The sequence below is a fragment of the Pseudorca crassidens genome, chromosome 12 (genome assembly GCF_039906515.1).
Source record: "Pseudorca crassidens isolate mPseCra1 chromosome 12, mPseCra1.hap1, whole genome shotgun sequence".
In the NCBI taxonomy this organism is placed as follows: Eukaryota; Metazoa; Chordata; class Mammalia; order Artiodactyla; family Delphinidae; genus Pseudorca; species Pseudorca crassidens.
The window spans coordinates 81,812,769-81,826,466 of record NC_090307.1 but is presented as its reverse complement, the minus strand read 5'-3'; the positions used below and the strand labels follow the sequence as shown (position 1 = coordinate 81,826,466).

Sequence of the window (13,698 nt, the reverse complement as noted above, 5' to 3'; positions counted from 1 at the left end):
TATGTAACGCCGATTCATTCTTCAGAGCCCCACACAGATGTCATCTTCTCCTTGTAGCGTTTCCCAATCCACTCAGGCTGGTTTGGTGCCTCCTCTCTGTTCCCACAAACCCCGGGTGAGCTTCTGAGCTTAGCCTCACTACGGTACAGACTTCTGCGTAATATGACTACCACTTTCCCCACTAGAATGTGAGCAACTTGAGGGCAGGGACTGGGTTCTGGTCACTGTTCTGTTCTCAGGGCCCTGAATCCTAATTCGTGACATACAATAGGTATTCAATAAATAGATGTGAAAAATGGGATATATATATATATTTTTTTAACCCTGAAGCCTTAGTTAATTGAAAGGGAGAAAAAAACGCTCAATGCATCCTCTACCCCTACATCCCAGCTCCAAAAAGTCAACCATCACTAAGCAAACATTTCAAGAACTTGGAGAAAATGGACTAGAATTAGAGTGATGCTCAGTAGATGAGGGTTTGGGAAGAACTGGCGTCTGTATTTCCCCCTCCTAATTCCCCATGTTATGGTCCTTCTTCGCTCTAAACCTCCAACAACCCCTGGGCCAACTGTAGCCCCCAGAGAGAAAGCCTGTTTCTAACCCTCTGGCCTAGTCTCTTTCCCGTGAGAAGAAGCCCTTGAGTAAGAAGCCACCTGGCTCCCAAGATCCTTATAGAAAAATGCTTGTGCTTCGCATCCAACCCCTAAACTGGGACAAACTGCTCAGCATAGGAAGGTGACGACACGGCAGTCTGCGGTCACAGGCAGGCCCTGCCTCGACCCAGGACTCTGTGTTGGGGAAGCTTCGAACACCAAATTAGCAACATTTTACAACTGGTTTGCGCCCACACCTTGTCTTGAGCACAAACTCAGAGAGCATCAGTTGGCGTGTTTGGGCAGGTGGTGGACATAATCGGTGAGACGAAACTGAGTTGAGACCTTTCTGGCAACAAGGGCTGAAAGGCAACCACACCCCTGGGTTGGGAAAAGCCACGTGGGGGCTACTTTGAACGAGAGGGTGAGATGCGGCGGGGAGGGGAACCCAAATGGCCTCTTACCTTTTGTTCTGCTGTGATGGTTTAATTGCACAAATAATCCACCACCCGTGTAGGAAAATTGGAAGATACAGATAAGCAAAAATAAAATATAAACCACTCTTTCCCTGTCATCCACAGCCAACCACAGCAAATACCTGAACTTACCAAGATAGCTTCAAACTCTCTGAGCCCAGGGGGCCACACAAGCTCTTTGAAATGTGTGTAGATGGAGGGGAGCAGGTTAGGTGGGGACACTGCGGCACCTCCGCTCTGTCTAAACGCACAGCAGCTCATCAGATCCAGCTGATGGCTGCCTGTGGGAAAACGGGTCCAATGAAGAGAGAGCTTCTGATTTTACAGAGGAGCAGGAAAACTTTGATTTTTGTATTGTGAAATCTTTCAATTATAAAATGTTGGCTCGGCCCATTAATCACAGATTTGAGACCTCTGGCATATAGCCTTCCTGTCTTTTATTTTTCCCCATGAGCATACGTGTGTGTGTGTGTGTGTGTGTGTGTATACATGCACATGTGTACAGTGAGCTCCTTTGGGACTCTGTGTCCAGTTCCTAATGCCCCTTAACCACTGTCCACAGGGGTGTATGATCCAGAAGCCATGTTTCACAGGATCCCATTCTCTAGGACATAGTTGGACCAACCAGAAAGGTCTCTCCTTGGGAATTTGGAATAAGGAACAAGACCGAGAGATACAGGATCTTCCTGTGGCTGGGTCGGCAACATGAAGAGACAGGAACAGGGTGCAGGGTCCACGTCCCCCTGTGTGCACTAGGGGGTTCGGCTTGGGTGGTGTCAGCTTTCCATTCATCGGTTCTAGCCCCTCACTGAGGCCTGGCTGGTCCCTGAGACATTCCTGTCTCCTTAGAACAAATCCCCGTCTGGCCTGAGTTAGCATTAGTGGGCCTCTGGTCCTTGCAACCAGAGTCCCAAGTTAGACGAGATACAAATACACGACAGCACATAGATGAGTATTTTTTATAAATGAAATGATAGGCTTCCAGATGACCTTTCAGTGCCATCCACTGTCACCTCCACCCTCACCCCAGCGGGAACATCCCTGCTTATTTGCAGAGGAGGAAGGACAGTACCTGTGTCTCTTATGTTTCTTGGAACTTTTCTTCTTCTTTTTCTTGACAGGCGATGGGCTATATGATGGGGACCTGCCGGGGAGGGGAGACACACTTCAGAGGGAGGCTTTGAGGGCCAGGGTTGGTTTCATAGAGACCCTTCTCCAGCCCCCAGACATGCCTCAGGTCTTTCAGTACCACACATCAAGGATGATAATTTGTAGAGTTAGTTTGCATTTGTTTCAAATGTTACCATGTGTTTTACTACAGGTATTATCTCATTTAATCCTTCCACACACTTCTTAGGTAGGTACAATTGCTACCCTCCCTTTTCAGACAAAGAAAGCGGGGTTCAGAGAGGTAAAGTGACTTGCCCAAAGACACACAGCTAAGAAGGTGGGTGAGCTGAGATTCAAATTGAAGACTCACTGATCCCAGGGGCTTTGCTCTCAATCACTATAGCACCCATAGCTGCCCTCCTGGTCAGGCCATAAGTATTTATTTTTGTCTGCTGCCCTCTTCCAAAACTGCACATACTGTAAAGGTCTCTCCTCTGCTCCACCCTGTGTCTCCCTGGTAAGACCAAACCCCTGCAGGAGATCTTGCCAGGATGCACTCAGCAAGGCGGTGCCATGAAGGGGTAACCCAAGAAACAGAGACGCCCTAGGATCATGATTATGACTCAAGGCTGATGTTCGGGTAACCTGAGTTCCAATTCTGACTCTACCATTAATTTATAAGTCACCTCAGGCATGTCACTGCTCACTCCAAGTCTCCTGTTCTCCCACTGATAAAATACGAAGGTTGAAGCATATCAGGAGCTGCAAACTCAATGCCAACACAGACCTGCCTCTCAGATAGCTTAAATGGATGCAGCAGGTTGCGGGGGGGCGGGGGGGAGCAGGGGAGACAGTAGGGAGTGGTGAGGCCTGTGGTGAACCAGAGAGCACCCGACCCAGGGGTATGGCTGCTTCTCAGATCAGCTGAAGGTCCAAGGTAGGAATGCAGGCCTGGGCTTCTAGAGCTCCTGCCTTTTGAATAGAAGTTGCCAGAAAAACATATTTTCGTATGACATCTCCTGGCTTTAAAATATGGCCACCAATTAAAAAGACAAAAAACACTTTGCAGGTCAAATAAAACATGTCTGCAGGGGTTATGAAGGGTTGAGAAACAATCATACTTAGGGAATCATAGCACTTGTCCCCAAAGAGTGCTCACTGGACATACTGACTGAATGAATGAATGAGTGATGGGAGCCTGATCCCTCTGATTTCCTTCTTTGACGTGTTCTCCTGTCCATACCTAAAATCAGGAAGCTCAGGCCACTTACCGCAATTCCACCCCTCGCCCTAGAATGGCTGGAACTCAGGGTCTTCATTCACAGTCCGCTCTGGGTCCTCTTTGGGCCTAGCCCCTTAGAACTAGGTGAAAGGGGTGTGGAGGGAATAGGGCCCCAGAAAACCTCGAGTTAGGGCCTGAGTCATCCAGACTCTGCTCTCTGCTGCCCCCTGCAGGCTTCTTCAAATACTGCCTCCAAGGTTTGCTGGGATTTTTAACTCGCCCCTCTAAGGAACATCTCTTTGACCACCGCTTGGGGTGTGGAACACTGAACCTGCTTTTAGTCTAGGGATTGACAGCCTAGAAGAAACTCTGACAATATTTTTAAATACAAAAAAATTAAAAGGTACTGTACATAGAAAAACCTCACAGGGTACAAAAGAGTCAATAGCTGGCCAAAAATATAAAGTCCATTATCCTTGGCATTTGCGTGTGGTGGAAGCAACTGAGGAGCCTGGAATCAAGTGTCTGTAGGTTCTGTCACCTCCTCTCTGAGACTTTATTTTCTCATCTCTAAAATGGGGATAACAGCTATAAGAGAAATGAGTCATGGTGACTAGAGTTGACAATACTGTACTGCTAAGAGACTAGATCTTAAAAGATCTCATCACAAGAAAAACCATTGTAACTATATGAGGTGATGGATAGGTTAACCACAGTTACTGTGGTAATCATTTAGCAATATAAAGATATGTCAAATCATGATGCTGTAACCTTGGACTAATACAATGTTATAGGTCAATTATATCTCAATAAAACTGGGAAAAATTTTTTTAATAAAAATAAAATGGAGGGCTTCCCTGGTGGCGCAGTGGTTCAGAGTGCGCCTGCCGATGCAGGGGACACGGGTTTGTGCCCCGGTCCGGGAAGATCCCACATGCCGCGGAGCGGCTGGGCCCGTGAGCCATGGCCGCTGAGCCTGCGCGTCCAGAGCCTGTGCTCCGCGAAGGGAGAGGCCATAGCAGTGAGAGGCCCGCGTAGCGCAAAAAATGAATAAATAAATAAATAAATAAATAAATAAATAAAATGGGGATGATGCCTGCCTGCTAGGTCGTGGTCAAGCGTAAAAGAGATCATGGAGATCACAGTGCTTGGTACAGCCGCTTACATACGTAAGGTCTCCAAAAATAAATAAGTAAGTAAATATTCATGGTCATAACTATGCTTCAGACTAGTCATTTACTATGTGCCAGACACTGAGACAGCTGCTTCCACATCCATTTTCTCACCTAATTCTCATAAAACCCCAAGAGGCAGGTATTTCTACCATTTTATAGAAGTGGAAACAGGCTCAGAGAGGTGAAGTGACCTGCCTAAGGTCACACAGCTAGTTAAGAGGCATAGAGGGGATCTGAACCCCAGGGGAGTCACTGTCTGACTCCAAAGCCCTTATTACCCCTCTTTTGTCCATTCCCCCATCTTCAGTGTTCCACATCCCTTGGGGCCCTCACCTCCTTCTCTTCTTCCGGGTAGCTTTCTTCTTTTTCTTCTTCCCCCTGGAGGAAGTGGGTGGCGTCAAGTCTTTGCCTTGGGAGGCACTGAGGAGAAAACAGAACTGGGTATTAGAGGACACAGGGCTCCCCAAACCCCCAATCAGGGCTGTTGCAGCTGGGAAAGGATCCAGTTCCTTGGAGGGTGAAGGACCCATAGTGAATACTTAATTACCATCTCATGGCTGATTTGGTTACACTTCAGATTAAATGCCTCAAATAAGGAGTTAATGCTGACCTAATGAGACAGATGCTGTACGTTACCCAAACATCAATTGATTAGTTAAATCAGAGTTACAGAGGTTAACTGCTCCTTAATAGATTTATTATTGAATTTGCAAATGGCTCACCTTGGTAAATAAATCAGTTTTTAAATAATTAATCGGCAATTCAGCACCCTCTCTCCACAATACAACGTGTCTGTAGTTCCTGCTGGAAATTAAATAGGAGGCAGAAGGTAGGTTAAGTAGCAGCTGATTATTAAAACTGTATTTGCCAAGGTCTAATGTAACAAGATACATTTCTTATATGGCTTCACGGAACCTCAAAAATCTCCACTCTTCAGGAATAATTATTTGCTGTTCAATTAAATTCAAAGGCTCAGGCTGCAGTTAAATGAAGTCAAGTTATCTCCTTTTATAATTGGGGCAGGCTCCAGGGATTTTTTTTAAAGCACTATCCCATGGCAAAAAGATATGGTTTTGGATGAAAAACTGCTTGGGAATTGAAACATGCCAACCCAGCTGAACCTCTTTGGGAAAACAGATTATTAATAAAATGTTACTATCATTATTAGTAACAACACAGCTACCGTTTATTCACTTATTATGCACCAAATGTTTTATATACTTTGATGCTCACAAAAGCACTTTAAGGGTGTTACGATTTTTTTTAACATCTTTATTGTAGTATAATTGTTTTACAATGGTGTGTTAGTTTCTGCTCTACAACAAACTGAATCAGCTATACATATACATATATCCCCATATCTCCGCCCTCTTGCGTCTCCCTCCACCCTCCCTATCCCACCCCTCTAGGTGGTCACAAAGCACCAAGCTGATCTCCCTGTGCCATGCGGCTGCTTCCCACCAGCTATCTATTTTACATTTGGTAGTGTATATATGTCCATGCCACTCTCTCACTTCGTCCCAGCCCACCCTTCCCCCTCCCCGTGTCCTCAAGTCCATTCTCTACATCTGCGTCATTAGTCCTGTCCTGCCCCTAGGTTCTTCAGAACCATGTTTTTTTTTTTTAGATTCTATATATATGTGTTAGCGTACGGTATTTGTTTTTCTCTTTCTGACTTACTTCACTCTGTATGACAGACTCTAAGTCCATCCACCTCACTACAAATAACTCAATTTCGTTTCTTTTTATGGCTGAGTAATATTCCATTGTATATATGTGCCACATCTTCTTTATCCATTCATCTGTCGATGGACACTTAGGTTGCTTCCATGTCCTGGCTATTTTAAATAGAGCAGCAATGAACATTGTGGTACATGACTCTTTTTGAATTATGGTTTTCTCAGGGTATATGCCCAGTAGTGGGATTGCTGGGTCATACGGTAGTTCTATTTTTAGTTTTTAAAGGAACCTCTATACTGTTCCCCATAGTGGCTGTATCAATCTATATTCCCACCAACAGTGCAAGAGGGTTCCCTTTTCTCCACACCCTCTCCAGCATTTGTTGTTTGTAGATTTTCTGATGATGCCCATTCTGACCGGTATGAGGTGTTACCTCATTGTAGTTTTGATTTGCATTTCTCTAATGATTAGTGATGTTGAGCAGCTTTTCATGTGCTTCTTGGCCATTTGTATGTCTTCTTTGGAGAAATGTCTGTTTAGGTCTTCTGCCCATTTTTTGATTGGGTTGTTTGTTTTATCAATATTGAGCTGCATGAGCTGTTTATATATTTTGGAGATTAATCCTTTGTCTGTTGAGTCGTTTGCAAATATTTTCTCCCATTCTGAGAGTTGTCTTTTCATCTTGTTTATATTTTCCTTTGCTGTGCAAAAGCTTTAAAGATTCATTAGATCCCATTTGTTTATTTTTGTTTTTATTTCCATTACTCTAGGAGGTGGATCAAAAAAGATCTTGCTGTGATTTATGTCAGAGTGTTCTTCCTATGTTTTCCTCTAAGAGTTTTATAGTGTCCGGTCTTACATTTAGGTCTCAAATCCGTTTTGAGTTTATTTTTGTGTATGGTGTTAGGGAGTGTTCTAATTTCATATTTTTACATGTACCTGTACAGTTTTCCCAGCACCACTTAGTGAAGAGGCTGTCTTTCCTCCACTGTATATTCTTGCCTCCTTTATCAAAAATAAGGTGACCATATGTGCATGGGTTTATCTCTGGGCTTTCTATCCTATTCCATTGATCTATATTTCTGTTTTTGTGCCAGTACCATAATGTCTTGATGACTGTAGCTTTGTAGTATAGTCTGAAGTCCGGGAGCCTGATTCCTCCAGCTCTGTTTTTCTTTCTCAAGATTGCTTTGGCTATTTATGGTCTTCTGTGTTTCCATAGAAATTGTTCTAGTTCTGTGAAAAATGCCATTGGTAGTTTGATAGGGATTGCACTGAATCTGTAGATTGCTTTGGGTAGTAGAGTCATTTTCACAATGTTGATTCTTCCAATCCAAGAACATGGTATAGCTCTCCATCTGTTTGTATCATCTTTAATTTCTTTCATCAGTGTCTTATAGTTTTCTGCATACAGGTAGGTCTTTTGTCTCCTCAGGTAGGTTTATTCCTAGGTATTTTACTCTTTTTGTTGCAATGGTAAATGGGAGTGTTTCCTTAATTTCTCTTTCAGATTTTCCATCATTAGTGTATAGGAATGCAAGAGATTTCTGTGCATTAATTTTGTATCCTGCTACTCTACCAAATTCATTGATTAGCTCTAGCAGTTTTCTGGTGGCATCTTTAGGATTCTTTACATATAGCATCATGTCATCTGCAAACAGTGACAGCTTTACTTCCTCTTTTCTGATTTGGATTCCTTTTATTTCTTTTTCTACTCTGATTGCTGTGGCTAAAACTTCCAAAACTATGTTGAATAATAGTGGTGAGAGTGGACAACCTTGTCTTTCTCCTGACCTTAGAGGAAATGGTTTCAGTTTTTCACCACTGGGAATGATGTTGGCTGTGGGTTTGTCATATATGGCCTTTATTATACTGAGGTAAGTTCCCTCTATGCCTACTTTCTGGAGGGTTTTATCATAAGTGGGTGTTGAATTTTGTCTTGATGAGTCTGGCTAATGGTTTATCAATTTTGTTAATCTTCTCAAAGAACCAGCTTTTAGTTTTATTGCTCTTTGCTATCATTTCCTTAATTTTTTTTCATTTATTTCTGATCTGATCTTTATGATTTCTTTCCTTCTGCTAACGTTGGGGCTTTTTTGTTCTCCTTTCTCTAATTGTTTTAGGTGTAAGGTAAGGTTGTTTATTTGAGATGTTTCTTGTTTCTTGAGGTAGGACTGTATTGCTATAAACTTCCCTTTTATTACTGCTTTTGCTGCATCCCATAGGTTTTGGGTTGTCATGTTTCCATTGTCATTTGTTTCTAGGTATTTTTTGATTTCTTCTTTGATTTCTTCAGTGATATCTTGGTTATTAAGTAGTGTACTGTTTAGCCTCCATGTGGTTGTATTTTTTACAGATTTTTTCCTGTAACTGATATCTAGTCTCATAGCATTGTGGTAGGAAAAGATACTTGATATGATTTCAATTTTCTTAAATTTACCAAGGCTTGATTTGTGACCCAAGATATGATCTATCCTGGAGAATGTTCCATGAGCACTGGAGAAGAAAATGTATTCTGTTGTTTTTGGATGGAATGTCCTATAAATATCAATTAAGTCCATCTTGTTTAATGTATCATTTAAAGCTTGTGTTTCCTTATTTATTTTCATTTTGGATCTGTCCATTGGTGAAAGTGTTAAAGTCCCCTACTATGATTGTGTTACTGTCAATTTCCCATTTTATGGCTGTTAACATTTGCCTTATGTATTGAGGTGTTCCTCTGTTGGGTGAATAAATATTTACAACTGTTATATCTTCTTCTTGGATCGATCCCTTGATCATTATGTAGTGTCCTTCTTTGTCTTTTTTAATAATCTTTATTTTAAAGTCTATTTTGTCTGATATGCGATTGCTACTCCAGCTTTCTTCTGATTTCCATTTGCATGGAATACCTTTTTCCATCCCCTCACTTTCAGTCTGTATGTGTCCCTAGGTCTGAAGTGGGTCTCTTGTAGACAGCATATATATGGGTCTTGTTATTGTATCCATTCAGCCAGTCTATGTCTTTTGGTGGGAGCATTTAATCCATTTACATTTAAGGTAATTATCGATATGTATGTTCCTATTACCATTTTCTTAACTGTTTTGGGTTTGTTATTGAAGGTCTTTTCCTTCTCTTGTGTTTCCTGCCTAGAGAAATTCCTTTAGCATTTGTTGAAAAGCTGGTTTGGTGGTGCTGAATATTCATAGCTTTTGCTTGTCTGTAAAGGTTTTAATTTCTCCGTCAGATCTGAATGAGATCCTTGCTGGGTAGAGTAATCTTGGTTGTAGGTTTTTCCCTTCACCACTTTAAATATGTCTTGCCACTCCCTTCTGGCTTGCAGAGTTTCCGCTGAAAGATCAGCTGTTAACCTTATGGGGATTCCCCTGTGTGCTATTTGTTGCTTTTCCCTTGCTGCTTTTAATATTTTTTCTTTGTATTTAATTTTTGATAGTTTGATTAATATGTGCCTTGGCGTGTTTCTCCTTGGATTTATCCTGTACGGGACTCTCTGTGCTTCCTGGACTTGATTATTTCCTTTCCCATATTAGGGGAAGTTTTCAAGTATAATTTCTTCGAATATTTTCTCAGTCTGTTTCTTTCTCTCGTCTTCTTCTGGCACCGCTATAATTCGAATGTTGGTGTGTTTAATATTGTCTGAGGTCTCTAAGACTGTCCTCAATTCTTTTCATTCTTTTTTCTTTATTCTGCTCTGTGGTAGTTATTTCCACTATTTTATCTTCCAGGTCACTTCTCTGTTCTTCTGCTTCAGTTACTCTGCTAATGATTCCTTCTAGAGAATTTTTAATTTCATTTATTGTGCTGTTCATCATTGTTCGTTTGCTCTTTAGTTCTTCTAGGTCCTTGTTAAACGTTTCTTGTATTTTCTCCATTCTATTTCCAAGATTTTGGATTATCTTTACTATCATTATTCTGAATTCTTTTTCAGGTAGACTGCCTATTTCCTCTTCATTTGTTAGGTCTGGTGGGTTTTTACCTTGCTCCTTCATCTGCTGTGTGTTTTTCTGTCTTCTCATTTTCCTTATCTTACTGTGTTTGGGGTCTCCTTTTTGCAGGCTGCAGGTTCATAGTTCCTGTTGTTTTTGGTGTCTGCCCCCAGTGGCTAAGGTTGGTTCAGTGGGTTGTGTAGGCTTCCTGGTGGAGGGGACTGGTGCCTGTGCTCTGGTGGATGAGGCTGGATCTTGTCTTTCTGGTGGGCAGGACTGCATCCAGTGGTGTGTTTTGGGGTGTTTGTGACCTTAGTATGATTTTAGGCAGCCTCTCTGCTAATGGGTGGGGTTGTGTTCCTGTCTTGCTAGTTGTTTGGCATAGGGTGTCCAGCACTGTAGTTTGCTGGTTGTTGAGTGGAGCTGGGTCTTAGCATTGAGATGGAGATCTCTGGGAGAGCTTTCATCATTTGATATTACATGGAGCCGGGAGTCTCTGGTGGACCAATGTCCTGAACTCAGCTCTCCCACCTCAGAGGCACAGGCCTGACACCTGGCCGGAGCACCAAGACCCTGTCAGCCACACAGCGGCAGCTCTGTCCCTCACTGCGCCTCCTGGGTCATGGCCTGCTGCTGCTGAGCCTGTGTCCTGCTTCTACCTGTGGTAACCCAACGGGAGCACGGGCAAGCGGACGGTCTCGAGAGGGTCTGCTGCTGAATGCTGGCCAGCCTCGTTCTCGTCCCTCGTCCCGGCAGCAATCCAGCAGCTGCAGTCGGGTCTCCTTTCTAACAAATCCTAAAGGGGTACTCAGATGACACCTTGTAGAACTTTCTGGGGATCAGGGTCAAAGAGCCTGTTAACATAGTGGCGACTGCTAGCTGTTACTTCCGAAAGGACGCTCGTGTGGATTGGGGTCTCCGTCAGGCACGCCATCTTGGTGCTATGATTTTTACTGTCTCGTTCTACAGGCGAAGAAAACCAGGTTCAAGAGAGTTGAACTGTCTTGCTCACAGCTGCACAGTAAGGAAGTATCCAAGCTGGAACTTGAATCGAGGCCTGTGTGATTCCTAGCCTGAGAGCCTTCCCATGAAACCAGCTGCCTTTTCACACTTGTTTGTGTGGCTGAGCTTTCGGAAGTTTCTCAACTCTTTACAAAACATCATAAAATGCTGCCATGATTAATTACATTCTAAGAATCTAGTATTTACAGTTAGTAGAAAAAAACGATACAGTGATTAGAATATATGTCAAGGTCTCCGCATTGTCAGCCAATACAAATCATATAGCCATATCTAGAACGTTTCAAGAGAGTCACCTTTAGCAGGTTAAAAATAAAAATCATAGGGATTAAGTACCTAGCTCGTTAACTACACTTACGTGTTATATAAAGCACAAAACACAGCACACATACCCGGGAAGCAAACAGGCCTCTTGTGTAAGCACGGTAAGCCACTTCCAAATTTTTCCTTCAACGAGGGATTGACACAGAGTAAGAGCCTAATAAACATTTGTTGAGTGACCAAATGAGGGATGAATGGATGAAATAATTTAGACACGTGTTAAATCATCTTGTTTCATATAAACACTTCCCAGTGTAACAGCTGCTAGGAATTTGAGAAAAACTGAAAACATTTAAGGCATAAATGCTTAAGGAGAAAGAAAAGACCTTTTAAAAATGTGTCTTATAAAATAGAGAAAGATTTTATTGTTTCTGTCAATTACTGTCACTTCATTCTCATACCCCAGGGTCTCAGGGGAGCAAGGTTTGGGAACCACTATCCTAAACTCAGATTTAAGTGATGAGATAAAACCCAAAAGCCCTACAGAGAAAGACAAATATTATATATCATTTATTTGTGGAATCTAAGAAAATGATACAAATGAACTTATTTACAAAACAGAAATAGGCTCACAAACATAGAAAACAAACATGGAGTGGGGTGGGAGGGGGGAGATAAATGAGGAGTTTGGGATTAACATATACACACTCTATATAAAATAGGTAAACAACAGGGACCTACTGTATAGCACAGGAAACTAGACTCAATATCTTGTAGTAACCTACAATGGAAAAGAATCTGAAAAAGAATATATATATCTGAATCACTTTACAGTACACTTGAAACTAAAACAACTTTGCAAATTAACTATACCTCAAAAAAAAATACTGGTAGGAAAAAAAAAAGCCCTTGAATCTGGATGGATTTGATGTCTGTGAGGGGGGTAATTAACCCCCTCCCTAAATCCCAAATGCCTTTCCTCTACGTCTTTTCCATGCACCAGTCTCCCGGGTATGCCCTTGAACACAGTGGGGCGGTAGGGCCAGAATAGTGGTTAAGTGCACCACAGTGACATGGGGGCGGCTAAACACGCAGCAGTTAAGTATGCAGCGGTCACATATACAGTGGTTCACTACACAGTGGTCAGATACGCGGAGGGGAAGTATGCAGCCATGAAGAATGCTGGCTCCAGAAACAGACACACTTGGATTTGAACTACCGCTCTATTACTTCCTAGCTGGGCGGCCTCTATGAGTATCACTTTCATCATCTGTAAGATGGGTATAAAACATGAGACCTGTGTCCTAAGTTCGTTACAAGGAACGAGGGAGCTTACTTATGCGATGTGCCCTGGACCAGCACGGAGCAAGTTACAGTAAATGTAGTGTCTATTATTATAATTATTATGATTTTGATTATCACTAGCAATAGGTTTATCATCAATATTGTGGTTTTTACTCACGTCAGAGAGCAGGTCACAGATAGGGGAAGGGAGCAAGGGGCCTGGACACTCTACAATCGAATGGACGACACGGCATCATTTTTAGATTATCATGTCCAGAACCTTCTCTTTCGGCTCCGTGAGACTCCAACTAGCATCTTAAGGTCCTCTTATATACCAGGCTAACTGTCAGAATCTGTGCACACCTGATCTGATTTAATCTTCACTCGACTTTGAGAATTAGATCTCAATATCCCCATTTTATAGTTGTGAAAACTGAGGCTCACACAAGAAAACAAACTTGCCCAAGGTCACTCAGTTAGTAAGTGATGGTGTGCAGGTTTGAACGCAAGTCCCTACAACACACTAAGTCCCCTTTGGCTGTCTAGGAGTCAATGTTTTGAAAGTATGGAAATTCCCTTCCCCTCCCCTTCTCTCTCCATCTCCTTCAGCCTCTTATGGAAACAACATTTTTTTTTCTGTTTCCTGGGGAAAATCCTCCAGAACCGATGTTGAACTTCACTTCTTCAAGCTGATAGGATTAACTGTTTCCCCCGCATTGAAATCACGGCCTAACTAACTAAAGCCTGTAGCTAGTCTGGGTAGAGGGCACCCTGGGTGGAGAAGCAGACTTCATCCATGAAAGCTGCTCTGGCTTCCTAAGCCACTGCCTCAGGATTCAGGCTCTTAACTAGAGACTCCTGTTCGTAAGTCTCAGGGGTCTATGAGTCCTCTGAAATGGGACACAGAACTTGGGGAGTATTCTTGGCATTCATAGCTTCCATCTAATTCT

At 42.6% G+C, this 13,698-nt stretch overlaps 1 protein-coding gene across 1 annotated transcript in view; it reads right to left on the bottom strand.

Annotated features, from left to right (window-relative positions):
* SRRM4 (serine/arginine repetitive matrix 4) overlaps nt 1-13,698 on the bottom strand; it is a 173,227-nt gene that overhangs the window by 36,610 nt on the left and 122,919 nt on the right. The window contains exons 3-4 of the mRNA XM_067700772.1: nt 4,910-4,996; nt 2,142-2,213 (exon numbers count right to left, since the gene is read on the bottom strand). Coding sequence (XP_067556873.1) covers nt 2,142-2,213; nt 4,910-4,996 — 159 coding nt within the window. The remainder of the gene's footprint in view (nt 1-2,141; nt 2,214-4,909; nt 4,997-13,698) is intronic.